The 26070-nt window shown below is 52.7% G+C and overlaps 9 protein-coding genes across 9 annotated transcripts; 4 read left to right on the top strand and 5 right to left on the bottom strand.

Annotated features, from left to right (window-relative positions):
• Positions 1–96: 96 nt before the first annotated feature.
• Positions 97–1568, top strand: GUITHDRAFT_81021 (hypothetical protein; the record flags this gene model as incomplete). The annotated part of the gene is made up of 5 exons (XM_005820795.1): positions 97–158; positions 947–1039; positions 1087–1173; positions 1418–1463; positions 1512–1568. The coding sequence occupies 5 exons, from the start codon at positions 97–99 to the stop codon at positions 1566–1568; spliced, it is 345 nt and encodes a 114-aa protein (XP_005820852.1).
• Positions 1569–2052: 484 nt separating this feature from the next.
• On the bottom strand, positions 2053–3197 carry GUITHDRAFT_119917 (hypothetical protein; the record flags this gene model as incomplete). The annotated part of the gene is made up of 3 exons (XM_005820794.1): positions 2053–2116; positions 2170–2263; positions 2441–3197. 3 exons carry the CDS (start codon positions 3195–3197, stop codon positions 2053–2055), a joined length of 915 nt encoding a protein of 304 aa, XP_005820851.1.
• Positions 3198–4922: 1725 nt separating this feature from the next.
• GUITHDRAFT_155909 (hypothetical protein) lies at positions 4923–6440 on the bottom strand. Its single transcript, XM_005820793.1, has 5 exons — positions 6338–6440; positions 5726–5955; positions 5564–5680; positions 5426–5506; positions 4923–5031 (listed from the first exon to the last, which is right to left on the bottom strand). Exons 1-5 carry the CDS (start codon positions 6417–6419, stop codon positions 4975–4977), a joined length of 567 nt encoding a protein of 188 aa, XP_005820850.1. The 5' UTR covers positions 6420–6440; the 3' UTR covers positions 4923–4974.
• Positions 6441–6917: 477 nt separating this feature from the next.
• On the bottom strand, positions 6918–13012 carry GUITHDRAFT_119915 (hypothetical protein; the record flags this gene model as incomplete). Its single annotated transcript, XM_005820792.1, has 9 exons — positions 6918–7047; positions 7271–7452; positions 7563–7874; positions 7959–8063; positions 8106–8296; positions 8370–8448; positions 8692–8780; positions 9219–9599; positions 9826–13012. 9 exons carry the CDS (start codon positions 13010–13012, stop codon positions 6918–6920), a joined length of 4656 nt encoding a protein of 1551 aa, XP_005820849.1.
• Positions 13013–13624: 612 nt separating this feature from the next.
• Positions 13625–15746, top strand: GUITHDRAFT_155908 (hypothetical protein). Its single transcript, XM_005820791.1, has 11 exons — positions 13625–13724; positions 13832–13872; positions 13932–13997; positions 14121–14212; positions 14391–14468; positions 14517–14566; positions 14620–14681; positions 14949–15035; positions 15254–15333; positions 15378–15449; positions 15646–15746. The coding sequence occupies exons 1-11, from the start codon at positions 13676–13678 to the stop codon at positions 15680–15682; spliced, it is 714 nt and encodes a 237-aa protein (XP_005820848.1). The 5' UTR covers positions 13625–13675; the 3' UTR covers positions 15683–15746.
• A 428-nt stretch (positions 15747–16174) lies between these two features.
• Positions 16175–16942, bottom strand: GUITHDRAFT_119913 (hypothetical protein; the record flags this gene model as incomplete). Its single annotated transcript, XM_005820790.1, has 1 exon — positions 16175–16942. One exon carries the CDS (start codon positions 16940–16942, stop codon positions 16175–16177), a length of 768 nt encoding a protein of 255 aa, XP_005820847.1.
• Positions 16943–18014: 1072 nt separating this feature from the next.
• Positions 18015–21107, top strand: GUITHDRAFT_166346 (hypothetical protein; the record flags this gene model as incomplete). Its single annotated transcript, XM_005820789.1, has 16 exons — positions 18015–18052; positions 18288–18339; positions 18450–18504; positions 18664–18722; positions 18926–19007; positions 19071–19105; positions 19155–19192; positions 19442–19492; positions 19540–19626; positions 19677–19722; positions 19770–19823; positions 19929–19950; positions 20009–20041; positions 20091–20806; positions 20855–20914; positions 20962–21107. 16 exons carry the CDS (start codon positions 18015–18017, stop codon positions 21040–21042), a joined length of 1509 nt encoding a protein of 502 aa, XP_005820846.1. The 3' UTR covers positions 21043–21107.
• Positions 21108–21152: 45 nt separating this feature from the next.
• GUITHDRAFT_119911 (hypothetical protein) lies at positions 21153–21848 on the bottom strand (the record flags this gene model as incomplete). The annotated part of the gene is made up of 1 exon (XM_005820788.1): positions 21153–21848. One exon carries the CDS (start codon positions 21846–21848, stop codon positions 21153–21155), a length of 696 nt encoding a protein of 231 aa, XP_005820845.1.
• Positions 21849–24894: 3046 nt separating this feature from the next.
• Positions 24895–26014, top strand: GUITHDRAFT_119910 (hypothetical protein; the record flags this gene model as incomplete). The annotated part of the gene is made up of 7 exons (XM_005820787.1): positions 24895–24951; positions 25002–25073; positions 25124–25178; positions 25380–25420; positions 25491–25653; positions 25845–25913; positions 25964–26014. Coding segments are annotated over 7 exons (508 nt in total), but the record flags the coding sequence as incomplete, so codon positions are not given.
• Between the last annotated feature and the right edge of the window lie 56 nt (positions 26015–26070).

Here is a 26070-nt window from a genome sequence, read left to right as displayed (position 1 = left end):
TCCCTCCGCTCATCATCCCTCTCCTCAACCCCCGCTGTCTGCTCGCAGCCTGCCTTGGCCTCCTCCAGGCCTCGTCGCAGCGCCGCGGCCCTGCGCATGGCGGTCATTGATATCAACTCGGAGCAGGAGCTTGACCAGGCGATCGAGGCAGCAGGTTGGTTTTCAGTGCTCTGTTCTTCTCATCCTTTCTTGCTCTTCTCGTTCCTCTGCCTCCTCGTCTTCTTGCTGCCCTTGTCCGTACTTCGCAAATATGTGCCGATCCGTTGCAATCCTGTCATTTTCTTGTGCTACCATCGTTATGACGACCCTCGTCATCCCCTCTCCTTGGCTCTTCTTGCCCCTGCCGCCTCTTGAGCCATGTTTCTATCAGCAATGCATTCCTTTGTGTACTTGTGCTGTTTAGGTTGGAGACTACTCCAAACCTCCCCTGTTGCATTTCAAGTTCACCATTATAATTGTGAACTAGTCCACGATCATCATCATTATCACCATGATCATCACCATCATCATAATCATTATTATCGTCATCACCATCACCACCACCACCATCACCATCACCATCACCATCACCATCACCATCACCATCATCATCGTCGTCGTCATCGTCGTCACCATCATCATCATCACCACCACCACCACCACCACCACCATGATCATCATCATGATCACCATGATCACCATCATGATCATCATGATCATCATCACCATGATCACCATGATCACCACCACCACCACCATCATCATCATCATCATCATCGTCATCATCATCATCGTCATCATCATCATCATCATCATCGTCATCATCATCATCATCATCATCGTCATCGTCATCATCATTACCACCAACATCACTACTACCACCATAATCCTACCACAAACACCATCATCATCGCCGTTATCACCACCACTAGCGCTACCTCTATGCATTGTGGACTCTACTCAAGAGGCTGGCAGGGGAGAACACGCTTGTTATCATCGACTACTCGACCACCTGGTGCGGTCCCTGCAAGGTGATCGCGCCCAAGTACGACGAGATGAGGTGAAGGAGCAGGAGGGAGGCAGGGGAGCTGAAAGTTCTTGTTTCAGCGACAAGTACAAGGACGCTATCTTCCTTAAGTGCGTTGGGGACACCTCCCCTGAAGCCACCAAGCTCATGAAGCGTGAGGGGATCAGGTCAACATCGCCGTCTCTTGTCGAGTGTTGTCATGCTTGTACCTTCACTCTTTCTCAACGTCGACTCTTCACTCCCTCCAAACTTTGCGCATCCTCAACGCTCGTCTTCTTTCATCTCGTTGCTCTTGCACACCATCTCCTTTCTTTCATCTCTCACCTCGCTCACCTCTCTCGTCCCTTCCATGCACCAACCACTCTTTCTTCTTCTCACTCCCATTGTCGAGGGTTATTGAGACATGATCAGGTCTGTGCCCGCCTTTCACTTCTGGAAGAAAGGAGCCAAGATTGAGGTGATGGAAGTTGACGACATGCCTTGCAAACCGGTGAAGCTTTCCTAGGTGATCGCCGGCGCAAATGTCGAGGCCCTTGAGAACACCATCAAGGAGAATCTTTGAAGATTTTGCGAATGCGTTTAAGATGGGAGTCTTTGGCGTGACGTTTGACAGAGCACCGAATTGAGTGAGAGGAAGTGTTGTCAGCCTTGAGCGCTCAATACATACATCTCTGTCAGCCTTGAGCGCTCAATACATACATCTCTGTCAGCCTTGAGCGCTCAATACATACATCTCTGTCAGCCTTGAGCGCTCAATACATACATCTCTGTCAGCCTTGAGCGCTCAATACATACATCTCTGTCAGCCTTGAGCGCTCAATACATACATCTCTGTCAGCCTTCTCTCGTGGTCTGGTCTGGACTTCCCCTCACATGCTTGTTTTCACTCTCGAGAGTTTCTCCACACGACATCACACGACTGTGCAAGCATAAAAAGTCTCAGTAACCTCAACCTGTTTTCATTGTCCTATATACAAAAATCTGCACCATAACCAAAATGACAACGATGTGCGATTGGATGGGCCCTTCCCGCGGACTCGCTTGAGTCAAAAATGGACGGAGATGCAACCTACGCGTCTGCGGTCAAGAAGGTAGTAGTGCTTCCGAATCCTGCAGCAAGCTTTCAGTTGGTCGCATAGACTCGTTGTAACGGCTGCAACTACCTGGCGTTGATCTGGTCCGACTCCTGCCCGCACCTCAACATTTCGGGGCTGGACGAGTGGATGACTTTGCACCTCGCCAAGAAGCTCGATCCCTCTGCAGGCTCCTCGTCAGTCTAGCCTTGGGATGGGAGGGAGTGCAGACGATTCAGTGCGAATGATGATGTCAATGATGATGGTAGCAATGATGATGATGATGATGATGATGATGATGATGATGATGATGACACGAGCAAACAAGATAGGAAAAATGTTAAAGGAGTAAGAAACGTACCGGCACGCTCGCGGTCAAGCTGGTTGAGACGAGAGATGAGCTTCCAAAGTTGCCTAAAGCCGGCTTCAACCACAAGCTCTGCAGCTGCCAGCCTCTTGGACAGATCTTCAAGCTTGCGCTTGAACTTGGATCGCTGATTGAACAAGAACAAGCTCTTCCATGCACTCTGCTCGTAGCGAATCATCTCATCCTCTAGATGGCTCATCTCGTCCTTCACTTCGTTGACCTTCCTCGTTGCCAACTTCATAAGGTCGTTGAATGCCTTGTGCAGGGAGGAAAGGAACGTGTTGGTTCCCTCCTCTTGACTGCTGTTTGCTCGCAAGAATGCCGGACTTAGGTCAGGAGAAGCTTCTCCTTCATTCGTCTTCGAACAGGCTACTTGAAATTCCTCCACCAGAACTTTCTTGTGCTTGCGCCAGTGCGCGATGGGGTCGGCCACGATATGAAGGAACGGAAGTTCAGCGTGTGTGGTGGCATTTCCCATTATGAAATCCATCGCCAGCTTCTTGAGTTCTTCACTGGTCGCATTGTGAATGCTCGAAGCTTCTTCAACATCCCTGTCTCCATAGCTAGTAGACGAATCCATCCTATGTTTCACGGCCAACGAGTACGACTTCTGAATCGTCTTCACCCGTTTCAAAATTCCTCTTTGGACGAGCTCCACAGAGATCAAGAAGTGTTTGAGAACAACAGGCAAGTCAAAGAACTCGCCCGCCTTCTGAATGACACCGGAGAGTTGACTATCACGCACAGACATCAAACAGCTTGCTCTATCACTGTGCGCATTGATAACCCTTCAGTCCTTCAATGCTGCTCCTTCCTTTCATCAATTGCTCACGTCTCTTTTGTCGACAAGAGATATCTGGGTGTCTCGCATTCAATGGAACTCAGATGTTCTTCAATCCTCCTTGTTGCTCGTTGTGGTTGCCGGCCCTCCCACTCTCATGACAACGGCGAGTGTCACTCCCTGCATTTCCAGTCTTGCCCTCTCCAGCTCGAAGCCTTGAGCCTCCCTCCCCTCTCTCCGTCCTCAGATCCCTCTATGTCCTGACCTCTCCGTGTCCTCTCCTCTCTACGTCCTCTCCTCTCCTCGTCCTCTCCCTCTCCTCTCCTCTCCTCGAGCCATTCCACCACATCCAGTCCGTTCCACCAACATTCTCCGCATGAACTCCTTGCCCCATCCACCCCACCCCCACCCACCCACTTCAGTCCAATCGCACCTGTGCTTGTGAGATTTCCCACCAGGACCCCTCCTACTGTAAGGATCCTGAAGCTACCGTACCCCACCCCCTCTTTCCTCGAACCGCTGATTCGAGCACCCCTTGTTGTCGAGTACCCCTGGTAATGTATGAAGTTTGAAGGGCTCACTGACTAGTCATGAGCAGACTACCCCTTGTGTTCTTTACCCCTACCCCCTCAATATACACCCTCAAACTTGATGACCCCATGCGCTCGATTACCAGCATCCCACCCCACCCCCTAATTCTTCTCTCAAGACCCTCACCGCCCTCTGCTTTCACCATCATGCCCAAACCCGGCCGCTCCAACCCAGTACCCCTACCCCCGAATATACTGACAAGTACCCCATCTTGCCCTTGCGAGACTTGTGCTTGAAGAAGATCTGTTATTGAGAACCCCTTCCTTAGGGGGTAGGGTCGAAATTTGTGGGTACCCCCACCCCCTGCTTTTCAACAGGATCCTGCGAGAAGATGGAACAGGTGGGCTGGGTAGGAACTGATCGTGACGAGGGGTGGGGTGGGTACTGATGACGGAGTGATTAATATTTGCAGGTAAAGGAGGGGTACCTGAGACTGAACTTAGTACCGGTAGTGATATGATTGAGAGTCAAGTACCGGGTCATATATCCTCCTACAATTGAGGGGGTGGGGTCATTTGAAGGAGGGAGGTCCCCTTTAATACCAGTAAGTTCCCACCCCTGATTTTTCCAGTCATAATGACCCCACCATGACCCTTCTCGCCTGCAAAGCACCCCCACCCCCACCCCCACCTCCCCATCCTGACACCCCCGTTGTGAAAGTTCTTAAAAATGTTTTAGACGACTGTTCAGCATCGCAACGGGTGACAACTTAATAATGAACGGGCCCGGGCCGTCAGTGCCCGGCGCCGGAGGCTGTCGGACCGGAACCGTCGGCCCGGGCCGTCCACACAGTGACGGTGATGTCCCGGACCGGGTCCGGGCGCCAGCGGCCCCGGCCCGGCCCCGAATTTGTGATGGAGGCACGGCGCCGCGAAGTTCCTGAGGACGGACCTGCCTCGCAGCCCGGCGGTGCGCGGCCGCTGTTGCACGGTTCAGGATTCACTCAACAGGGCCTGTGTCAGCCTCAGCGGCTAGGTCAGTGCGGCTGACTCGTGAGGGACTAGCGGCAGCCCCGTCGGACCACCTGGTAAGTGACCGGGGTCCGGACAGCGCAGTGACGGTGTGTCAGCGAGTACGGTCTGACTCTGGGAGGTGCGAGAGCAGCCAAGGAGACTGGAAGTGTACTCAAGGAGATCAGGGTAGCGTCGCAGCGAGATCACAGTAGAGCCTCTTCGAAAGATTTCAAGTCCTGCAGGAGAGGTTGCAGCTCCGCCTGGCAGCGATGTGAGGAGGAGGGGGAGGTACCGGGATGAAGAGAAGAGGGGAGGGAGAGAGGAGTGAAGGGAGGGGGGACAAAGAGGAGAAGAAGAAGAGTCAGGGGAGGGGAAGAGAAGTAACCGAAGAGGATAGGGGAGGGCAGCGAAGAGAGTCGGGGGAAGGGGAGAGGATGGGGAAGGGGAGAGGATGGGGAAGGGGAGAGGATGGGGAAGGGGAGAGGATGGGGAAGGGGAGGCAAGGGGGAGACGACGGGATTGAAGTGGACTGATGAGAAGGTGAACGAGTAAAAGTCAATATGGAGGAAGGTCAAGGAAGGATGATGTGGTGTGGGGCAGGGGGGCAAAAGGGAGGGGAGGGGAGGGGAGGGGAGGGGAGGGGAGCTTTGTGACCTTGACAGCATCGGGAGGATTGTTGACGAGGACAGTCTGGTAGGCAGCACGACCTGCCCCAGCCATGAGGTGGATCGCAACCTGTAGGATACCGTCCTCAGCCATGGCCAGCATGAGGAGAGGAGTGGGAAGACAGACCTTGGCGTCCGAGACGATGTTGGGGTTGCACGAGGGGATGAACTCGTGCACCTTGAGGGCCTCGGCATGGCAGAGCTTGAGGAGACGGACAGGCACGTCCAGAGCCGTCGCCTCCACCTGGGGAGGAGGGATGAGCAGGGTCTACCATCCCTGCCCTCGTACCTTGGCCTTCTGCTCTGCCGTCATACTGCTGTCTTTCCAGCTGGCCTGCAGCGCGGCATACGCCTCCTCGTCCTCGTCTGCGATCTCCATACACTTCTGTGAAGTCTGCTTGAGAGACTCGGACAGCGCACGGGCTTTCTCCGCCACTCCCGTCTCCTCGTCCTTCTTCCTAGTGGTGTATATGGCCGCCATGGCCCCTGCCGCCGCACCGATCGCTCCACAGACAGCAGCTGTCAGAGAGCATGGTGATCAGAAACAAGCAGTATATCATGACAGTGATCAGTTCCAGTCTCTCCTCCTCCTCTGTGTGTCCATCCAACGTCTCCTCGTGTCCTCCAGGTGTTGCGCCCCCTGCTTAACCCACCCCCTTCACTCTCACCCTACTCCTTCGCATCCCTGACTTCCATACATCTTTTACCTCTTCCTCTTTCTTTCACCATCCTTCGTGAATACACGTCTACGGTTGATCCACCTACATCAGACAACAGCGTCCTTGTCTCCCTCCTTTTACCCCGAACTGCACTTTCTCTCCCTCTCATCGTTGTCGTCGTCGTCATGGTCGCCTCCTCCTCTACCTTCCATCCGTCCTCAAGTTTCCTCTGTGTCTCTTACCTGCTGCTCCTCCTCCTGGTGTCGGCGTCTTCTCCGCCAGCTTCTTCGTCCATGCTCCGATTCCTGCCGCTCCGGTTGCCATCGCGATCAGATGGAATCAGGGGTGGGTGAGGTGTACAAGGGTAGGTACCTGAGGGGTATATCACACCACCCTTAAATATAGAGCAAGAAAGAGACGTTTATATGGGTACGAAAGATTCTTTGGTATTTGGGGGTAGGGTACTGAAAATTGAAGGGGGTTGGGGGGTAGTACATGGGCTGAGACCCCTTGGAAGAAAGCGAAATGAGATGTTTCTTCTACTTACACGGAAGAGAGAAGAAGTAGCAGCAGAAGAGAGAGGAAGAGGGAGAGAGAGGCAGAGGGAGAGGGAGAGAGAGGGAGGGGGAGAGGGAGAGGGAGAGGGAGAGGGAGAGGGAGAGGGAGAGGGAGAGGGAGAGGGAGAGGGAGAGAGTGGAGACAGTAGGAGGGAGAGAGTTGAAGTAAGAGCTCAGTAGCGGAACGGAGAGCAGAGGATTCAGGTCAGTCGAAGTAGAGGCTGATGAATCTCAAACTTCGAGCATCGACTTTCGACTATGCACTTCACTTGCTCTCTATCTGCTCGATGGCGGAGAGGAGACGCGCTAGCAGGGCGAAGCTGTGGACCTCAAGCTCCAAGCACTCTTCCAGCTGCTTCCTGACCTCGGATGCTCCCGCACGGGCGAGACTGGCCCTGGCACAAGATGAGAGGGGAGGAGGCGACAACAAGGAGGGGCTACGGGAGGAAGAGACAGACAGGCTGCAATGAAGGGGGAGGGGGGGGATGAAACAATCAAGAAGGGTTAGAGGCAGAAAAGACCGGGGAAACAAGAGCAGCAGAGCGAAGTAGGTGGTGAGCGGGAAGCAGGGAGAAGAGGGGAAGGAGGGTTCTAGCTGAAGCTGAGGAGGAGACGAACCTGGACGCGCAGATTTTGAGGACGGAGGCTTCGAGCAGATGCCACAAGCTCGCTGTGTTACTCGTGCTCTTGCGCTGCTCCTCCTCCTGCCGCCTCTGGTCTGCTGTCTCCTGTAACGAGAGTAGCCAGCTCGAGCTAAACCCCAGCAGCCTTGCAAGAACCATACGCACGGTCGTCTCATCCTGGTCGTGTAGTGAGGACACGAGACAAGGAGGGAGGAGGGTGGAGGAGGAGACGGATGGGCGAGGAAGGCTGGACCAGGACCGAGATGGGCGGGAAGGGAGGGGCACACCTGCTGCTTCACGTCCTCGACGAGCAGGTCAGCAGCTCCAGCGATGGCCCTCCAACAGTCCTGATCGTCGCTCCTCGCTAACTTCTTCATCCCCATCGTGATGACTTGTGTCGCCAGAACTGCCATACTCTCTTCCACCTCCTGCTCCTCCTCTCCTTCCTCCTCCTCCGCTGCTCCTCGCTCATCGTGTCCGTCGGAAGAGCAGGAGCAGGCGGCAAGAACTACGAGGCATCTTCTGACGCACGGCCAACTGAGAGTCGCTTCCTGCTCCTGCTTGCCGGACTTCCTGAGATATCCGGCAAGGATACAAACCTGAAGTAGAAGGGAGCATGAGAGGGAGGGACGAAGTGAGGAGGAGAGATGAGAAAAGGCAGGAGGAGGAGGATAGTGAACTACCACTTTTCTTCTCATCTTCCTCATCCATTCCTTCCACATCTTGGCCGACAGGCTCCCTTGCTGCAGCGCTGCCCTGCCCGCGCTCGCTACGAGTCTCAACAACACCTAGCAACGGTGAATACTCTCTTTCACGTCAACCTATCTCACCTCCATCTCCTCCTCCGTCTGCAAGCTCCGCACCGTCTCCAGCGCATCCTTAGCGAGCTGCACGTAAATCTTGGTGTTGAGCTCCATGTTGGAGGCGGCATGAAGAGCTTTGACCCGAATCTGATGGCGACGACGACGGAGATCGAGAGGAACGGGATAAGACAAGGAGGAACGAGACAAGAGAGCGTACCCTGCGATCTTTGTGTTGGAGGAAGGAGAAGAGGGATGGTGGATAGTTCTTGAGCGGAGCATTGGAATCATCACATCGAACCGAGAATGAGAAGGAGGAGGAGTTGTCCATGTCATCGCCAAACTCAACGCCGCGGTCAAGAAAGGCGTGCAGCTGCAAAGAAAAGAAGTGAGAGGAGAAGGCATGATGAGATAAGATAAGATGAGATGAAAGGGGAAAATGAGATGCGACGCGACGCGACGCGACGCGACGCGGTGATGAGATGAGATGAGATGAGATGAGATGAGATGAGATGAGATGAGATGAGATGAGATGAGATGAGATGAGGTGAGATGAGGTAAAAAGCGATCAAAAGTAAGATTGTGAAAGTTAGTGTGCAAACTCTGCATCACTCACATCGATCTCGTCCATGACCGCACGAAACTCCATCGTCTCCTCCTCGAGCACTCCCTCATCGCTGCACCTGCACAACCTGATGATGGAGCCTGGACGCCTACCAGCGTCTGCGCGCAGCCGGTGGAGGACTGAGAGGTCCGACGACAAACAGACTGCCTGCAAGTTCCGCAGCAATATACTGACATGTACTGATCCCTCCTCGCGTTGAGCTCGGACTAGATCGGCTATGTGCTGGGAGAGGGAGGTGAAATCGACTTGGAGCTCTCCGAGGAGTCTGATCACAGAGAGAAGGGTTGTGCTGCCGTCCTGGACGCGTGCTAGCAAGTCTGCTCGAGTTTCAGCAGCCGTCTGCAAGGTAGCAAGTTCAAGAGCCCGACGGGCGGAGAAGAAGGGGAAGGATAGCAGCCATCGAGCCACAGCACTTGTGGAGAGAGATGCGAGCGAGGTAGAAGACTTGATTGACCGCAAGTCAGTGCAAGGCAGCCCGGTTGATAGCATCGCCAACAACGAGGAAGACGCACTCACACCTCTTGCATGCAGCGTTTCAACCATGATGCGAAGGAATTGCCCAACATGCTGCATCTTGTTTGTCTTGAGAGAATGTACAATGAGCAGGAAGGTAACGACAGCATTCATCCTTCCCGAATCGTGCTCCCCCTCCTCGCCCTCCTCGAAGGATAGCGTTGAGCTCCAGTAGACGGCAAAGTGCTGAGGCGAGGCCTCAACTGCTCTGATGAGATGATGGAGATATCGACGATCGTCGTTGTAGAGGTCAAGACAGAGTTTGTCATCCCTTACAACAACTTCTCTGATGAGAGTCTGTGAGAGAGCAGGAGAAAACGTCAAATCCGCTCCTGACTGTTCGCAGAGATTGAAAAGTCTACTCCAGAAGCCCTCAGTCCGCAAATCTGAGAATCGATATCAGAATAGACGTACTTGAATTTGACAGAGCAGAGACGAGGAGCGCTGTGGAAAGAAAGGTGGAGAGGAGGAGAGGAGAGGAGAGGAGAGGAGAGGAGAACTTGAGCAAAGCAAATGCAGTCCAAACAAAGAAGTTCAAGAAAAATCGAACAAAACAACATTCGACAGAGTTGCGAGAGGAGAGGAGAACTACTCAGCGTAAGGGTTGCTCACCTTTCAACTTCATGCCTTCACCGACCAACCCCCTCAACAATCTGATCCAACGCCTCGCATCGTCATGCATACACGAGCCCTCGAAACGACTCCAAACTTCCTTGACCTCCCTCTCTCCTCCCCTCGTCAAGAGGAAGACCAACAAGGCCACCTGCTCAGCCCCGACGCTCCGGCCCATCCGAGGAGCTTTCAAGGATTCACAAATTACGTCACAAACAACATCGTCGTCAACGTCCTTCATCAGCATCAACTTCTCCGTAACTTCCCAGACGTTACGATCTGCACACTCTGTCACGAGAATCTCCTGCAGCAGCCCTCTCCCTGTCCTGCTCCTCTTGCTGCAGACTCGCTCCACGTCGCCTCGAAGGTTCATCCACGAGCTTCTCCCACTTGCAACATGGCACCGCACGATGCACTTGCTTGCTGATGACTCCTCCGTTGCGTTCCCATTGCTCCTCAGCTTCTCCTCCCCGACGTCGTCCTCCATCAGCTCCTCCCATCTGCCATCCTCTTCCTCCTCCTCTCTGCGCCTTTTGTTCCTCTTCTCACTTGTCCACCTCATGTTCTGCCGAGCAAGCATCAGATCTTCCTGGAAATTTGCGAGCAGAGAAGCAACAGCAGGAGACGCGCGAGCGATGATCGCCTTTCTTCTCATCAACTCCTCGCAAGCCCGCTGCATCATCGCGAGCCTGTCAGGAGAGGAGAAGCAGGAGGAGGAGGAGGAGGAGGGGGAGGAGGAGGTATCTGGATTGGCATGGCGCAGGGAAGATCGCCAGAAGAGAATCCTGTCGAACAACCACAGGACAAGTTGAAGTCGACATGCCTTGATGTTCTTCTCGATCTGCTGCGACTTCCTATCCACTTCATCGTCCAGCAACAAGTCTTCGCCCACGAGCTCGAGTTCAAACAAGTCCTCCGCCTCTCGCACCTGCCGCGTCCTCACCGTCCCTCCATCATCCCGGTGCAGCCTCTCGCAGAGTTTGACAAGAAGGCACAGCCATCTCGATGATCGCCGTCCATCGTCAACCTGAGAATACAAGGAAAGCAACGATCCCCTCCTTCGCTCCTCCTGCTCCTCCTCCATCCTGTCTCCGTCCTCAACCCTGTTCTCCTCCCCATCCAGAGCTTCACAAAACTTGAAGATCACTTCACGCTGCTGACCAGCCGAGCGATCAGCGATCAGGTGCACAATCATCATTGGACATTGTCGGGCGAGAAACATGACGTCGTCGTCATCTATCCTCGCCGTCCTTCTCATCGTCCCTTCCGACCTGTCGTCGTGAAACTTCACAAACGTCTCAGCCATGAAGTCTTCCCCCTCGAACAACCTCGATCGCAACTCGAACAGCAGGCAAGTCGCATAATCCACTCGTACCTTCATCTCCTCCTCCTTCACCACTCTCGCCAACTTCTTGCTGCTGAGAACCAGCCCCCACATCAGGCGACAAGCTCTATCCTCCTCCTTTCCCGCAAACGCCCTCGCTACATCCTCCCGGTCACCTCTGCCAGGCATCCTCCGTCTTCTCAGCAGATCCTGCACGCATCTGAAGTCGGTGAGGAGGCGAAGGAGGAGGATGGCAGAGAGTTGCGGAATGTGAAGCTCCTGTGCCTCGTCGCGAAGGCTCGGGTGGAGCTGCACGCCCATGACCGGGGCATCTGGCCTCGCATGCTTGAAACTGAGACATGAGAGGAGGGAGCTGAAGGTGATGGAAGAAGCGCCTCCTCCACCTCCTCCTGATCCTCCTCCTCCCAACGACAATATCGATAACCTCGTCATTATCTGCAACGATAGGTACCACAAGCAGAATTGTTGTTTCAAGTTGTGCGAGGCTTCTTCGGCAATCCATTCGACCAAGCTCAAAAAGCTTGTCTCGTCTAGCTCAACCCCCTCCTCTCTCCTCCTCACCTCTCCTCCTACTTCCCGCCCCCCTCCTCCTCGTCTTCCCAAGAAGCTGTACAAGCACAATATGCAGATAGCGCGTTGTACCAGGGCAGGGAAACTCAAGTCCTTGGAGAAGAAAACCTGAAAATGTCCATCGCACACTGATCTACAAGTTTCAAAGTCTCTCGTTGATACAGCTGAGGTATCACGGCGGCTCGGATTGTAATTGTGATGAAGGACACAGAAAACATCCCTTGGCAGCAGAATTTCGTGCCAGAAATGGCTGACTTTGTAGGAAACAGCCTTCACAACGCTGATCTGAACTCCGAGGATGCGCCCGAGCATCTCACGAGGACTGTCATTGCCAGAGAACCGCAGATCCTGATTCCCAGCTGGAGATCGGAACAGATTGCAACCTTGAAGATCATCGTCAAAGTACCTCCGCAAGAACACGAACAATTCTTGTAGACTCTCCCATCCCGCATCAAATAGCCATGGCAGCGACTTTTCGCCATCTCTCAGAGGCGCCAGGTATCTCTGCAGCAGATTCCTGCACGCTTGCACGTCTCTCGTCGCAAACTCATCGCTCACATCACAGCATTGTCTCCCGCGGAGCAGAGCAAGGAGTTTCTGAACAGGTTCCGGGAAGAGCGCGTCCTTCCCTTGCAGCGTATGGGACTTGAGATCTTGACGAAACATTCTCACAGCATCTCTGAGAATGCCGAAGACTCGCTCATTCCTCCCGTCCTCCTCATTCAACTCAACATGGCGGATCAAAGCCCCAACCATCAACCGCATCACTGCTCCTCCTTCTTCTGCTCTCATTCTCGACCTGCCCCCTCTATCTTGCGACCCGCGAGCTGTTGTTGGACGGTTTCCTGCTGTCCCTTCCTCCCTCCCTTCTCCGCGCTCCTCATCGCTCGCAAACTCCTCGCAAACAAGCATACATTCTGCTAGAGTCCTAGAAACAGACTCAGACCTGACTCCACTCCTGTGCTGCTCGAGGACGCTCATGTCTGCGACAGCATGGAAGAGCATGGCACATGAAGACGAGTTTCCAGTATCGAGGAGCAGCCGCACCGCTCCTCTCGGCCATGGCAGTTCTGACTGCATGATTGCCAGCCAGCTAACTCTGGTGAGGTTGTGCATGGAGCCAAGGCTCGTCCTCTCGTCACCAAGTTCACACCTCAACATCTGCATGACAGCTGCTCGGCATGAAGGATGAAGAGGATGAAGAGCCTCTACCATGTTTCGCTCCTCCTCCGCTGCCCTCAGCACCGCCTCCACAGCCACAGGATTCGCCATTGGGGCTGGAGAGGATGCAGATAGGGGTGGTATTTCCTGGGGTGGTGCTACACATCTGCAGTTTAATGTAATAACAAAGGGTGGGTACTATATGGTATGTTGATGGGGTTTCAATAAAGAGTGTGGGGTACATACACGTGGGTAGGGTGGTACAACCCTCAGGTTTTCAAAGTTTGTGGACCAGTCCCTGATATCTCAGTGACTCGGCGGGACCTCAGGACTTCTCTGGCAGTGCCGGGCCCGGCCGATCGGGCGGCCCGGCCCGCAATCGCCGTGACTCCCGGGGCCGGGCTCACGGTGACCCCCGCCGGGCCGCCTCACCTCAATGACCTGACCGTGCCAGCGCGGCCGCACTCAGGCCGAACCGGGCCGGGCGGTGCCGGCGGCGCCGGGGCCCGGTTCCGATCGGGTGACGCCGGGCCCGTTCAAAGTACGGACTGTTAACGTTGAACTTTGAAAGTATGAAAGTTTGATTCAGTGAGGGTCAAAGTTCCAAAACCTGCTTACAGCTTTAGAAGGGTGGGCGTAAATATCAAAAATTGATGTCAAAACTGAAAAGTTGAAGTCAGAGTTGAAAATCTCAGGAAGATATTAGAACCAACAGAACGAAGTGTGTTCACATAAGCGAATATGGCTGGTCGTCGAACGATGATGGCGTGCGCGATGGCGGCAGCGGTGATGAGCCAAGGAGAGGCTTTCATGCACACTACAGGTGAACACAGATAAGGGAGCATAAGATTTGCACGACGAGGAGGAGGAGGGAGAGGAAGAGGAGGAGGATAATGAGCTGATCTCCACTTGCTGAACGGCTAACCTCAGGTTCATCGAAGCTTCACGTTCCTACTTTGAGAAGCAACAATGTCAGCTCATGCTCGGACCTCTTCTCTCTCACACTCTCACTCTCCGTCTCCTCTCGCAGGCTATCTCTCCCCAGATGGCCATGAAACCACAGATCGAAGTCAGCAGCAAGCAAGTCGCCAGCTTTGTAAGTGCAAACTCACGCGGTTGGGGGATGTGCGGCGAGGATTCGAGCACAGGATCCTGGAGGGATGCGAGCTACTGAGCAAGGAAGAAGACCAAGCACTCAGCACTGAAAGATGTCGGCCAGGTTGCGGGCGCTCTTATCCTTGGCAGCTCTGTCCTTCCCCTCGACGTGCAGGCAGACTCGAGCTTGAAGTTCAACTTCCCTCCTATTGACAGGCAACCAGCTACATCCTCCTCCTTGGCTCTCATGCTCCTTCATCTCCTCTCTCACATGAATGCTCCTCTCCTACCCTCAATCCTTCCTCCTCCTTGGTTGGCTCCCCCGTCTCAACCTTCCCCTCCCCCTTTCACCCGGCCTTCTCCTCCGACGCTCACGTCCACCCTTGCCGAGCAGGAAGGCCAAGGATCGTTGCACCTTCCGCTCCTCAGCCATCGGGCAGGCCAATGCTGCTCGTGACAAGCTCTACGATCTGTAGCTGCTGTGTTCCTCCTCTTGTAGGGACATGACGTAGGGCCCCAGGCGAGAGTGCCCGATGGCCGGCAAGGATGCGACAGGTTTTGACCTTGCGGGTGAGGACTCTAGGAGGATGCCTGTCGGTTGCCAAAGTTAAAATCATGTGCAGGAGCCTTGATGCAGAAGGGAGATTTCTCCAAAGTGAAGTTCAAGGACGCTGTCATGTCCAAGGTTCCAACAACCTCCTCATTCTCCTCCCTCCCTCCCACCCTCCCTCCCTCTCCCTCCCTCTCCCTCCCTCCCTCTCCCTCCCTCCCTCCCTCCCTCCCTCCCTCCTCTTCACTCTTTTCCATCTTCAATCTCATTCTCTTGCGGCTTCTCTCGTCCCTCCTCCTCCCCCGCACCACTCTGCCCGTGTCTTCCCATACCTCTCTCCCTCCCTCTCCCTCCTTTTCCTCCCTCCCTCCCTTCCCCGCTGGACCTGAACGGATGCTCCAGGTGTTTGCCGACGAGGCAACCTTCGATGGCGCAGACTTTTCCAACGCTGTGATGGACCGTGGAACATGGAGGAAATCGTCCTTCAAGGTGAGGAAAGAAGGCAGAAAATGTTGTTTATTCCACTTGCTCTCTCTCACCCTCCTCCCTCCTCCCCGTCTCCTCCTCTGCTGATTCTGCTCCTCCCTGCTCCTCTTGGCCACTGGCTCCTCTTTCTGCGATGCTCCCGACTGCTCCTCCTTTCCCTCGTCTTCTCACCTCCTGACCGATACAACATCCTTGTCTCCATTTCTCATGAGAATGTTCAGGGCGCCATCTTCGCCAACGCCGTCTTGTCCGGGTCGGAGTTCGAAGGATCCGACCTGACAGATTCTGATTTCAGTGACACGTGAGATGGCGAGCATGCCTGCTGCTCCAGCTCATGCCCAGCAGGTACATGGGCGACTTTGACAACAAGAAGATCTGCAAGAATCCGACCCTGCAGGGAACGAACCCTGTCACCGGGTGAGCGATGCTGCTGCTGCTGTCTCAAGTCCCCAATGCTCATGCGAACTCCTCTTCACTCCTTCTCCCGTCTTGTTCCCACCCCCTTTCCTACCCCTCCTTCCTTCCTCTCGTGCTACTCTATGATGCCCCTGCTCCATCTCCTCAACCTTCGTCGGCCTCTCCTCCCCTTGCGTTTCTTACTGTATGCTCTTAGCGTGGACACCCGTGCAAGCGCTTCCTGCCGCAAGTGAAGGATCCTCGCACATTCAGGCTTGGCAGATTCTCATCTCAAAGTTTTAATGTTTGAGTTGACAACAACAAGAAGAAAACAAAAAAAAAGTGTAGAGAGCAATCGAATTTCAAACAGGCCGAACAACGTAGGGGTCACCAAACTTTTACACCAAAAGGACATCCCCTAGTGGCCAATTTCCTTGTCCTCCTCCTCCACTTTCAGCGCCGTCATAACACCTCTCTGACTTTGCACAAGAAGCTGCAAGTCTTGGCGCTGATCTGCTTCCCCTCAAAGTCGTACACCAGGCCATCAGTGAGCTTGTCCAGCTGATCTCTGGGGAAACGTACAGAGCCCTGCGAGAACGTTAAAGGAGGAACTCAATGTAGCATGAAATGAAATACAGCAGAACATGGAGAACAACATAACATGGAGTACAGCATAACATGGATGAATCAGAGATGTTGATATTGATGGAAGGTAAGGTCGAGATAACAAGATAAGGAGTGAGAGGTCAGAGAACAAGGCCGAGCAATGCATCACTGACATGAAACATCACTAAAAGCTCCCGCATGTGCTTCCCTACCTTGACATCGCCTGCGCTGCCACGAACCACAAACACGCGCGAGAAAGTGCGCTTGTGCAGATGCTTCATCACTCCATCTACCATCTCCGTGTCCACGAACACACCCGTTTGCATGTCAACATGCACTTGTCCGCCAGTCAACCCCTTGGAAGGCAGCAGCTGTCCCGCTCCCTGCTCAAGCTTTCCGGCGTCGCTCTCGTCACAGAACTGTTCGAAGCGCATGGAGGGAAGTCGCAGAAAACCATCTCCAGGCTCCTCCTCTAGCATGACACTGTCGCCGTCTACCACCACCACTGCCACCCCCTCCATGAACTTTTGCTCGGACATGGCGAATTTCTTCGCCTTCAAGTTGAACGAGTTGCATGTCTTTGATCTCGAGAGATCGTTATCAAGGATGCTGAGGATCGACATCCGATTCGTCGCTGCGGTTTGCATATCCGCAATGGTATCCGCGTGAAGATCACGGTACTCGTACTTGCCTGCCTGGTACTTCCTGCCAGAAGCGTGCAGGGAATAACCGGAAGGCTCGATCATGCATCCCATGAATGAGTCTTCGCCCTCCTCTTCGAGAAACATCTCGATATTTTTGCTGTCCAGGAACTTGGAGAGCGCATTGGCTGGCTCAGATGTAACACCTCTGGGACAGAAGTTTGGGATGGCCTTTTGTGAGAAGGATCCTAGAAGCGCGGTTGCCATCTCTGCGGTGGAGTGGGAGATAGGAATGAACCCAAGGTGAAGAAGGGAGAAGCAGGAGCAGGAGCAGGAGCAGGAGCAGGAGCAGGAGCAGGAGCAGGAGCAGGTGCAGGAGCAAGCAGAAGGAGCAGAAGGATGAGCCGTGTTGGGGGAACAAAAAGAAAGACTAAAGGCGCACTTGCCACCCCACAAATATGTACCCTACCCTACTTTTGACCCCTTCAAATATCAATCACTACCCACCTTTTCATATGAAACTAGACGCTCGAAATTCACCCCCACCCCCCACCTGCCTAACCCAATTTTGAGTAAAAATGTAAACAGTCATTCGATCAATGGGATGCTACAGGGGTGGTGGTGGGCTAGAAGAGGGGTACTAAAATCGTTGATTTTATCTAGAAAGGGTGGGTACTGAGTTTACCGACACACAGAGGAGGGGTCTTCTTCGAAATGGAGTTTTATACAGTAAAGAGGACGAAACTTTACAAACATTATTGAAATATCAGTACAAACTAAATTATTTTATCTTGTTCTCAGCAGTAAAACTGGATTTATCTCATTACAAGTTTATATATATCTCGTGATGTAGATCTGAAGATTCGAAACGTCGAGATAAGGGAGCTTTTGATCGTATGAGCCGAAAAATAACGGTTCTGTAACGCAGTGTGCAGACAGGTGCGGTCGCAACAACGGTAATGTAACCGAAGAGGACAAGTTAACGAATTTGTAACGGTTTCCGACTGATCGATGGAAGTATGACGACAGCAGATTTTTTGTACGGGTGGGGTGGTAGCAACTGACGGGTGGTATGAGTTCTATGTGACTGTCTGCTACTTAGAAGGGTGGGTACTGAATTACATGAGATACCGGTCATAAAATGAGACATGGGTAGTATCTGTAAGGGGTGGGGTGAAGATGCTGGGGTGTGTGCGAGAAAATGCAAGGATCATAGAGGAGCGAACGAGAAGATGAAAAGGGAGAGGAGAGAGAGGAGAGAGAGAGAGGGGAAGAAGAAAGAAGGAGAAGGAGAAGGAGAAGGAGAAGGAGAAGAAAGAAGGAGAAGGGATTGGTTGGAATGACCAGGAGGACAGGTGGCAGTCTGCGCGCGAGGTGGTGAGACAACTCCGTTCAAGATGCGTAAAAATCAGCGAAAACATTGCAGAAATTAGACATGCAATCAGTGTTATTGTCATAGGTGGTACTTTGTTCTGTTTTTATCAGAAGAAGGATTCTGCGGAAGACAGGGTTTGCTTGCCCGGGAGGGGGGGAGCAGTTCTGCTGAGGGAACGCATCTCGATCACACAAGCAAGGATGGTAGATGCGATGGACTGCTGACCAAGTTGTGCAGGATGATTCCGCGCGGCAGCTGCTTCTTCGCCATGAAGGGTTCGGCGTTGCTGGTGAGTCCTCACCTGCTGCTTCGAGTCCCTCGAGTGACTCCTCTCCATGCTAGCTCGGATTTCTCTTTGCCATGATGGAGATTCAAAGTGCGCGCTCCGTCGTCCTGCAGGACACGACTTTCTCGATGAGCTTTCGGGTTCAGAAAGATGAATTCGACCGCGCGTGTAAGCATTCCCCTTGATCGCGCTGTGGCAGTTCTATCCTGTAATTTGGTCTGCAATCAGAGTCATGTTCAACTCAGTTTCCCATGATTGTCTTTCTTGTTGTGTTATTCTCCTCCCGGCATCTTGTTGGCTGCATGGTCTATGACACACGTGCAACAGTGGCCGAAACGAAAGAACTCCTTGCTTTTGCGGAGGAGAAGAAGATGTCGCAGAACACGGTTGGAAGCATTATGGCCGGCAGCCTAAGTCTGAAGGGATCATGCAGATCATGTTCATTCGAGCAGCAAGAGACAAAGTTGATTTTGCGCTCAAGGTCGACTGCTTGACCTCCACCATGAAGAGCCATTTCGCCTCTGCTTCTTGCTTCTCCTTTGTTCTCCACTAAGACCTCTCAGCTTGTTCCAGACTGATAGCTGTACAGGATTTTGCACGACGACAAGAGGAGGAAGCTGCTGCTGAAGCCAGGAAGCAGGGAACTGCGCCAGTCCCCACTTCACTTACCGGTGCGGAGCTGCGTCGGCCCTGTAGCATGTGCGCTTTCCTTTGACAAGTGTCTTGTTCCCTAGACAAAGAGATTGGGGTCAAGGCTCTGAAAGGAGAGGTCGAAGTTGACTCGACCCAGCGTTGATGTCATTGAACGATATGTGCAGGGCGCGAAGAAATGCAGTATCAAGAAGTATCCTGCAAGGTGGAACGATCCATTTCTTGATCAAGTTGCATCTGACTTTGCGTCCTAGCGATCTTGTTTCTCTGCTCAAAAATGGTGAAGAGCAACCTCTGTCTTGCGATGTTGGTATCGCACTCATCGCATTACCAACAGGAAAGGTTGACCTCCGTAAACCCTTCATCATTACTGGTGGCATGAAGTCCTTGGACATGATGAGGCAAGGCTGTCATTGATAAAGATAGAGAATGAGTCGCTGACGAAGTTGGTCAGGAGGATGTTTACCTCTGAAAATCTGTTGACCAACACGGAGATACAACTCAAGTGAATAGTTTGGTAGCGGCTCGATGCCTCTCACAATTTTGGGACAGATATCTGTCGCCAGTGAAGGCCAAAGAAAAGCGATCTTTCGACAAGCAACAATCCAATGTTCCTGAGGACGAGCAGTACGAGTATAGGTGGGCTGTGGCAGACCCCGACTGGTCGCTCCGACTGATCTCCTGTTCAGCTTGGTCACCATGGAGAAATACTTCATGAACTGCTTCAACCTCAAGGTCCACTGCATTATCCCTTCCACACCTAAGTTGAAAAATGCTCGTAGGCCAAACCTGACTTCAGGAAGAACGGTGGTGCAGACACCGAACATTGCGAACAGGTTGATCCAAGCGATGTTGTGATAAAATATCATTAACCAGAGTTCTTGCGATCATCACAGACTGTTGCTGCTGCTCTCCTCGCAAGCAACACTACTGTTTTCAAGGTCTTCGAAAAGGGTGTTGCCGGTTAGTGTTGTCTTGCTTTGAAAACTATCCGATGTGATGTAGCTCGCGATGACTGCAGGCGAGCTTGCATGGCTGCAGCAGATGGAACCAGGTTGAAGACTGGATGTTCTTGGACAATCTGATTGAACTCGTTTCTTCAGGTCGTGAATGGTTTGCGGCAAAAGCAGCAGATCTCCAATCGCTCGTGTCCGATAAAGTGGATCTCAAGGCGAACTTGCAGAAATCGTCCTCCAACTTTTTCACTTTCGGGCCGGCGGGGAGCGGCGAGCAACTCAGACAAGAATCCATTCCCTTCTCGGACGGCCTTGTCCATGGCAAGAGGAGATGGTTCTTGATGGCGCCGAAGGACTTCGAAACGCTGAGGGAGAAGGCAAAAGATGTGCTGGAACCTGCATCTGCCTTCATGTTTTTCGAGCAGCAGAAGGAGGAGCTAGAGGAAGACTTCGGTTTGGGAGGCAAGAAGATGAAATTCTGGGAATGCAACCAGCTTCCGGGGGAAATCATCTACATCCCAAGTGGCACCATCTACACTTCCCTGAACCTGCAGGACGGATTTTCTTACAAACAGAACATTGCAACCTCCCTCAAGGCTGTTGCAGAACGCGTGAACAACAACATCTGGGCACCTGAGAGCGGAGTCGTCCCCAACGGCTACCAGTTTGGTGCTTGCTTTGACTACTTGGACTTCGCGTCTGCTGGTCAGAAACTTGACAAACAGGTCAATCCCTTGCAAGGGCAGATCATCCAGCAGATCATGTCTCAGTACTATCCCGGGGAAAGAGCACAGAATATGCTCATCTTGAATATCCTTGCTGAGTGTAACTCCGTCATGACTGCCGAAGGGCTGGATCAAGAGGTGAGTGGTTTGGCAGGTATTGACACGTTGCTGATGACATACATCTAGCTTGTTTCCTCGACATATTGTCCTCGAGTCTGGGATATCTGCGTCAGCAAGCTTGAACGGGTTCGTTCCACATTTTTCTTGTTTCTTATTCTAACTTTCTTTCTTAGAATGCAAATTCCCTTGGAGCCTCAATACCACCATGGCTGAAGAGTACTCCAAAGCCTGGCCAGATTAAGACAGAGTTATAGTTTTTGCACAAATGTTAAGTAGTCGTATTCGAACTATCACTCTTTCATTGAACAGTCATGTTGTCAAACTCGACAAAGCAGACGCTATCAAGGATTTTGACATTGTTTGATTATGAGCTTGTTTCAAGGGCCTTTCGAGCCCTCTCAACGAGAATTTCCTTTTTTCCAGAAACTGGCAACTTTACGCTGGAAAGAAACAGTTTGAGATCGGATACCGTAACTTTGTTTTTGGTGTCCTCCGACTTGAAAAGAGATCTCAATTTCTCCTTCAATGATTCAATATCGCAATCAGTGGATGATTTGGGCTTCTTTTCATTCTTCAAGCTTGTGCCTTTGGATCCCTTCTTTTTCATGGAAGTATGTTGAAAATCAGCGTCTTCCGAATTCGGAGGGGTGAGCTGTTCATTGCAAGAGGTTTGAGATAGCTTGGAAGAGTTTTCCTTATCCTTGCATTCCAAGGCCACACGACTTTTTGATTCTTGTGCATCTTTAGGATTATCTGAAGTCTCCTTCATGTTTGAGAGTTTCAAGAAAACTTTCGGTTCGATGACTTCTTGTTTGTTGCCCCTGCAAATATCGTCAGGATGGCGGGTATCTGCATCACTCTCTCCAAAAGCTTGGTATGCCGAACGTTTGGAAGGGATCTTCCCACAACTAGTTGCGGCAACAAACTTCCGAAATTGCAGGGTGACAAAGGGTACAAAAGGCTTCGATTGTGAAATCATCTTGTCGTCAATGCTATCTTGTTTCAGTTGCTCTATCCGCCTTGCTGCTCTCTCGGCCTTTTCATCGTTTTCCTGTCGCATACGTTTCCTCCAAGCCTCTATTGTTTCAAACTCCCAGGCATCCTTTGAATCCGACAACCGTGTGCCATGTCTGAAGTTTTTATCATGGTTTGAAATTCGAAACAGACCATCACGTATAGATAAGAACATACGTTCCATGCAGTCTCGAAAGCTCTGTAACATTATCATGGAATTGCTCAAATCCGACTGAATGCTTCTGTTTCGCATGAGAGACAACGACGCTACAAGCATAGATGCTGGGCAACAGACAAAGCCAAGTTCAAAGGCACGAATGATAACGTAATAATTCTCAGTCTGCCAGCATTTGTTAAGGATCAGCTGAGACGCAATCTTATCAGATTCAGGTTTGAAGGAATTCAGTTTTACGTCATCAAATTCTTGCTCAAGTTTTCCTTTGAGGAATTTTAAGAGAGAACTTTGTGACCTGGACACAGCCAATATGGTTGCGTCACGCATTCCATGCAGGAAGATACATCTTCCGCTCAAGTCATCACAGGGTAACATTTCGCCCATCTCCACAACTTCATTTCTCTCCAGCCGCTTGCGAAAGGGTGAGGAATCTGAAATAAGATTTTCAAGTCTCCAACATTTTAGCTGGTAGTGACCCACCAGAAAGGAGAAGACAAGTTCTGATTCTGTGAAAGAAATTCGGCAGTCACACCCAAGGCAAGAGCCTCCCCCGCTCTCCTGACATTTCAAGTAGTCGTTGAGACGCACCAGAAACCTGAGCTGATTTGAATTTTCGGTAGAGGACCCAATGTCTATCCATCTGTCTTGTATGACTACACTCATGTGATGAAAAAAGGCCCAGGTCAGACACAGCATCAAACTTTCGTTGCCAAGGTCTTGAGAGAGTTCGAGCTTCTGCAACTTTGTCTTGGACTTCTTTGAAAAGCTTTGAAGTTCCTTCAGCACTTCCACTTCATCTCTCTTGGAACAAAAAATGATTGGCTCCTGCTTGAAAGAGGGGTTGACGATGCAGATCAAAGGTAAAACTCGGAGCAATTCACTCTCAAGCTTGCTCAAGTTGGCTTCGTTTCCTACCAGCTTGAAAGCAAGAACAACTGTCTTCAGGCTTTTCTGCAACCATAAAAGTCAGCGATCATCTCCCTACCTGACTCTGAATCTATCTTTTTCACCTTCATCGTCTCCATGGCTCCTCCGCCTCGCGCGTGCATGGCGCCCGTCATCGACCATTCTCTGCAGGCCATGAAACCTCACTGCGACGCGGCCGTTTCGCGCCAAAAAGTTTGTGGGCCGGCGGCCCGGCGAGCACTCACTACGGTCACCGGTGACTTCCGGTGTTACTCAGTGAGTCAGGCCGCCGGCCGGACCGGGCCGTCCGGCTGGACTAGGGCCCGGTCCGGAGTCGCTCGGGCCGGAGGCTGGCCGGGCGGGGCCGCATGCTGGGCCCGGGAAGTAACATCGGATTCGGGGCCCGGTTCGCATCCGAACGAAGGCTCAGGCAAGCTGGCCCCCGGGACCCACCTGGGTCTCAGTCGGGGTCAATGTAGATAGCCTCAGTACGGCAGTCCCTTTACTCAAAGTTAAGTTAAGTCACGTTGAAGGCTGTCACGCGGCCTGAAGCCTCGGAGTGGAGCGGCCCGGCCGGGCCCGGTAACTTGAACTTGGAAACTCGTTCAGTCTGGTCGGCCGGGTGATAGTGGCAAGTTGACTAATATCGCTGAAAATCCGTAATGCTTCAGTGCCAAAATGGCAGTGCGGAGACGGAGACGGAGACCGGAGAGGAGGGAGATGAAGAGGAGTGGAGGGAGAGGAGAAGAAAGGAAGGAATGTGCAAAGATCGAAGAGCATGAAGAACGAGGATGCTTATGAGACTAAAGGTGTAGAAAAGGGAAGGCTGTCGGCAAAGAGCAGGGGGAAAGGCAACGGCCTGGCTTCCACGTTCTATCCTCTCCTGACAGATCTTTTTGTTCGATTAGGCCCCCTCCTCTTACATGGTTCTGCCTACCATGCTACGCTGAGACAAGGGAAAGCTCTCTGCCAGACTCAGGCAAACTTACAACGCTTCCATGCCGCCAATGGCCTCCTTGTTCCTTTGCTTCCTGTTCCTTCCTCTTTGCAGTCCCTTTACAAGGTTTGTTGAGATGTTCTTCTCACCACATACAACATCTTACCTCATTACTCGCAGCGTTCCTCCCATTGACTGCAAATTTCTTCGAAACACAAGGTGAAAGCTTTCTTGTAAAGTTTCCTTTCACGTGTACACTACATTGAGTTTCATCTTCTTATCGCAACGTTTCTCGCAGGCATCATTCCACGCTGTACATGCAAAAGTGAAGTTCAAGTTGTTGACCTGCGAACTTTACCTCACTCGATCTTGTTGTTTTAGATCCGACTGCCCTCCAGTCAAGTCGTCTGCTCCCAAGCGCTTGCCTCCTGCTGGTATCTAGTGTGTTTGTCCTGCCCCTGCCCTCCACTGTGCTGAATTTTTTCGCTCAATTGCCCGAGTTACATGCTGAAGGGAGAAAATTGTACAGGAGCCTCATCGTTCTGGGACCACCGACCGTCACAGTCGCTGGAGGAGGAGCAGGAGCAGGCGAGAGGTAATGGAGGACGTTCGTGTTTGGAAGATCTTAGCATGTCTGAGTATGTGCACAGCAGGAGGGGAGAGGGTGAGGACGGCAGAAGTGTTTGTGCTGGGAGCGAGTCGTGCCCACACGTCTACCGTTATCTGGTTACACGGGAAAGAAGGAGACGACCCGCGGGTGAGGTAGCAGGGGAGGTGGAAGGGAGGGAGGGGCAGGGGCAGGGGCAGGGGCAGGGGCAGGGAGAGAGGGAGAGAGGGAGAGAGGGAGCGGGAGTAGAAGGAGGTAGGGAGGTAGGAGATGGAATAGAAGCCAAAGAGGAAACGAGGTGAGGGAAGAAGGTAGGACAGGAAAGAGTTCGAAACGGAGGAGGATAATGAGCAGGCGGAGAGGGGAGAGGAGACGACACGGCAGCAACGACCACGAGGAGGAGCGGGGACAAGGAGGTAGAGCAAGTCTGATGTGTGGGGCAGGGATGGTTGCGCGCGTTTTCAAAGATGGAGTTGTCATGGTGCAAGTTCCTATTCCCTGTCGGGACGTTTCCTCTGCAGCAAGTGAGTCGATCGACACTTGTATGCAAGTGCTGTGCTGGTGGCTGATGCAGGCGAGGCAGGGACAGGACGTCCGAGCTGGTGCTGCGTGCTGGGCAAGGGAGGGAGAGGGAGAGGAGGAGCAGGTAGAGTGGTGGTGGAGGAGTTGCCGACTTGCAGTGATCAAAACGACTAGTTGATGAGAAGTGCTCGGATGGTGATAGAGCTGCTGGAGCAAGAGGAGCGGTCAGGTACTCGAAGTTCCTCCACCTCCTGCATCGCGCGCATTCCTTCCGCTCTGCTTCCTCCATCCCTCCCTGCTTTCCTCCCTCGTCCTCTTCGGCATCCTTCATCCTTCTTGTCCGCATCCTCTTCCTCCGCTCCTCTTTCTCTTCTCCCATGTTTCTCTCCTCGTCCTCGTCCTCCTTCCTGTCCTCATCGTGTAAGAGCAGGCATCCCTTCGCAAAGAATCGTCATTGGAGGATTCGGACAGGTGAAAGAAACGGAGGGGAGGGAGGGAGGGGAAGGGAGGGAGGATTTCCTGATGACGTCATCGACGACAGGGAGCAACCGTAGCGCTGTTGACGTCGCTGCTGTGGGAGAAGAAGCTCGGCGGGATCATGTGCATGGCCACCTTCCTCCCGGAGTTCTTGAGGAAGCGGAGCATGCAGCCTCCTCTCGATGTCTCAGTCGCTGTCGCGTCCCTCCCTGCCCTCTTCTGCCATGGTCTTCCTCCTCATTCTGCTCCTGCTCCTGCTCCTGCTCCTGCTCCTTCTCCTTCCTTCTCCTGCTCCTGCTCCTGCTCCTGCTCCTGCTCCTGCTCCTGCTCCTGCTCCTGCTCCTGCTCCTGCTCCTGCTCCTGCTCCTGCCTCCTGCCATCCGATCTCACCTTCTACCGCCTCCTGAGCATGGCGCAGGCAGCAAGGACCCTGTCGTCCCTCTCTCAGTATGCCTGGGCTCGTACAAAGTGAGAGGGCAGGAGGCGTGTGCGAGTCTATGACTAAAATTGTTTGTTAGTGATGAGCGTTGGTGGCAGACAACTCCAACGACCCTGTCCAAGTCACTTCTCTTGACGGCGTCAAAGTCTGTAAGGTCGCATGTGGATCCGCACATACGGCTGTCGTGACAGAGAGCGGCCACGGT

The sequence above is a fragment of the Guillardia theta genome, assembly GCF_000315625.1.
Source record: "Guillardia theta CCMP2712 unplaced genomic scaffold GUITHscaffold_164, whole genome shotgun sequence".
Taxonomy (NCBI): domain Eukaryota; class Cryptophyceae; order Pyrenomonadales; family Geminigeraceae; genus Guillardia; species Guillardia theta.
The sequence above is the reverse complement of the archived record's forward strand: the minus strand, read 5'-3'. Positions and strand labels throughout refer to the sequence as shown.

What these genes read in the sequence shown, in the direction of transcription:
- GUITHDRAFT_155909 (XM_005820793.1), bottom strand. Translation starts at nt 6,419, where the DNA reads ATGGCAACCGGAGCGGCAGGAATCGGAGCATGGACGAAGAAGCTGGCG. An exon ending in ACATCGTCTCGGACGCCAAG is followed by an intron (nt 5,507 to 5,563) that starts GTCTGTCTTCCC and finishes GGTATCCTACAG; the next exon opens with GTTGCGATCCACCTCATGGC. An exon ending in ATCCTCCCGATGCTGTCAAG is followed by an intron (nt 5,032 to 5,425) that starts GTCACAAAGCTC and finishes CATCGCTGCCAG; the next exon opens with GCGGAGCTGCAACCTCTCCT.
- GUITHDRAFT_155908 (XM_005820791.1), top strand. Translation starts at nt 13,676, where the DNA reads ATGGCGGCAGCGGTGATGAGCCAAGGAGAGGCTTTCATGCACACTACA. An exon ending in GGCTTTCATGCACACTACAG is followed by an intron (nt 13,725 to 13,831) that starts GTGAACACAGAT and finishes GGCTAACCTCAG; the next exon opens with GTTCATCGAAGCTTCACGTT. An exon ending in AACTTCCCTCCTATTGACAG is followed by an intron (nt 14,213 to 14,390) that starts GCAACCAGCTAC and finishes CTTGCCGAGCAG; the next exon opens with GAAGGCCAAGGATCGTTGCA.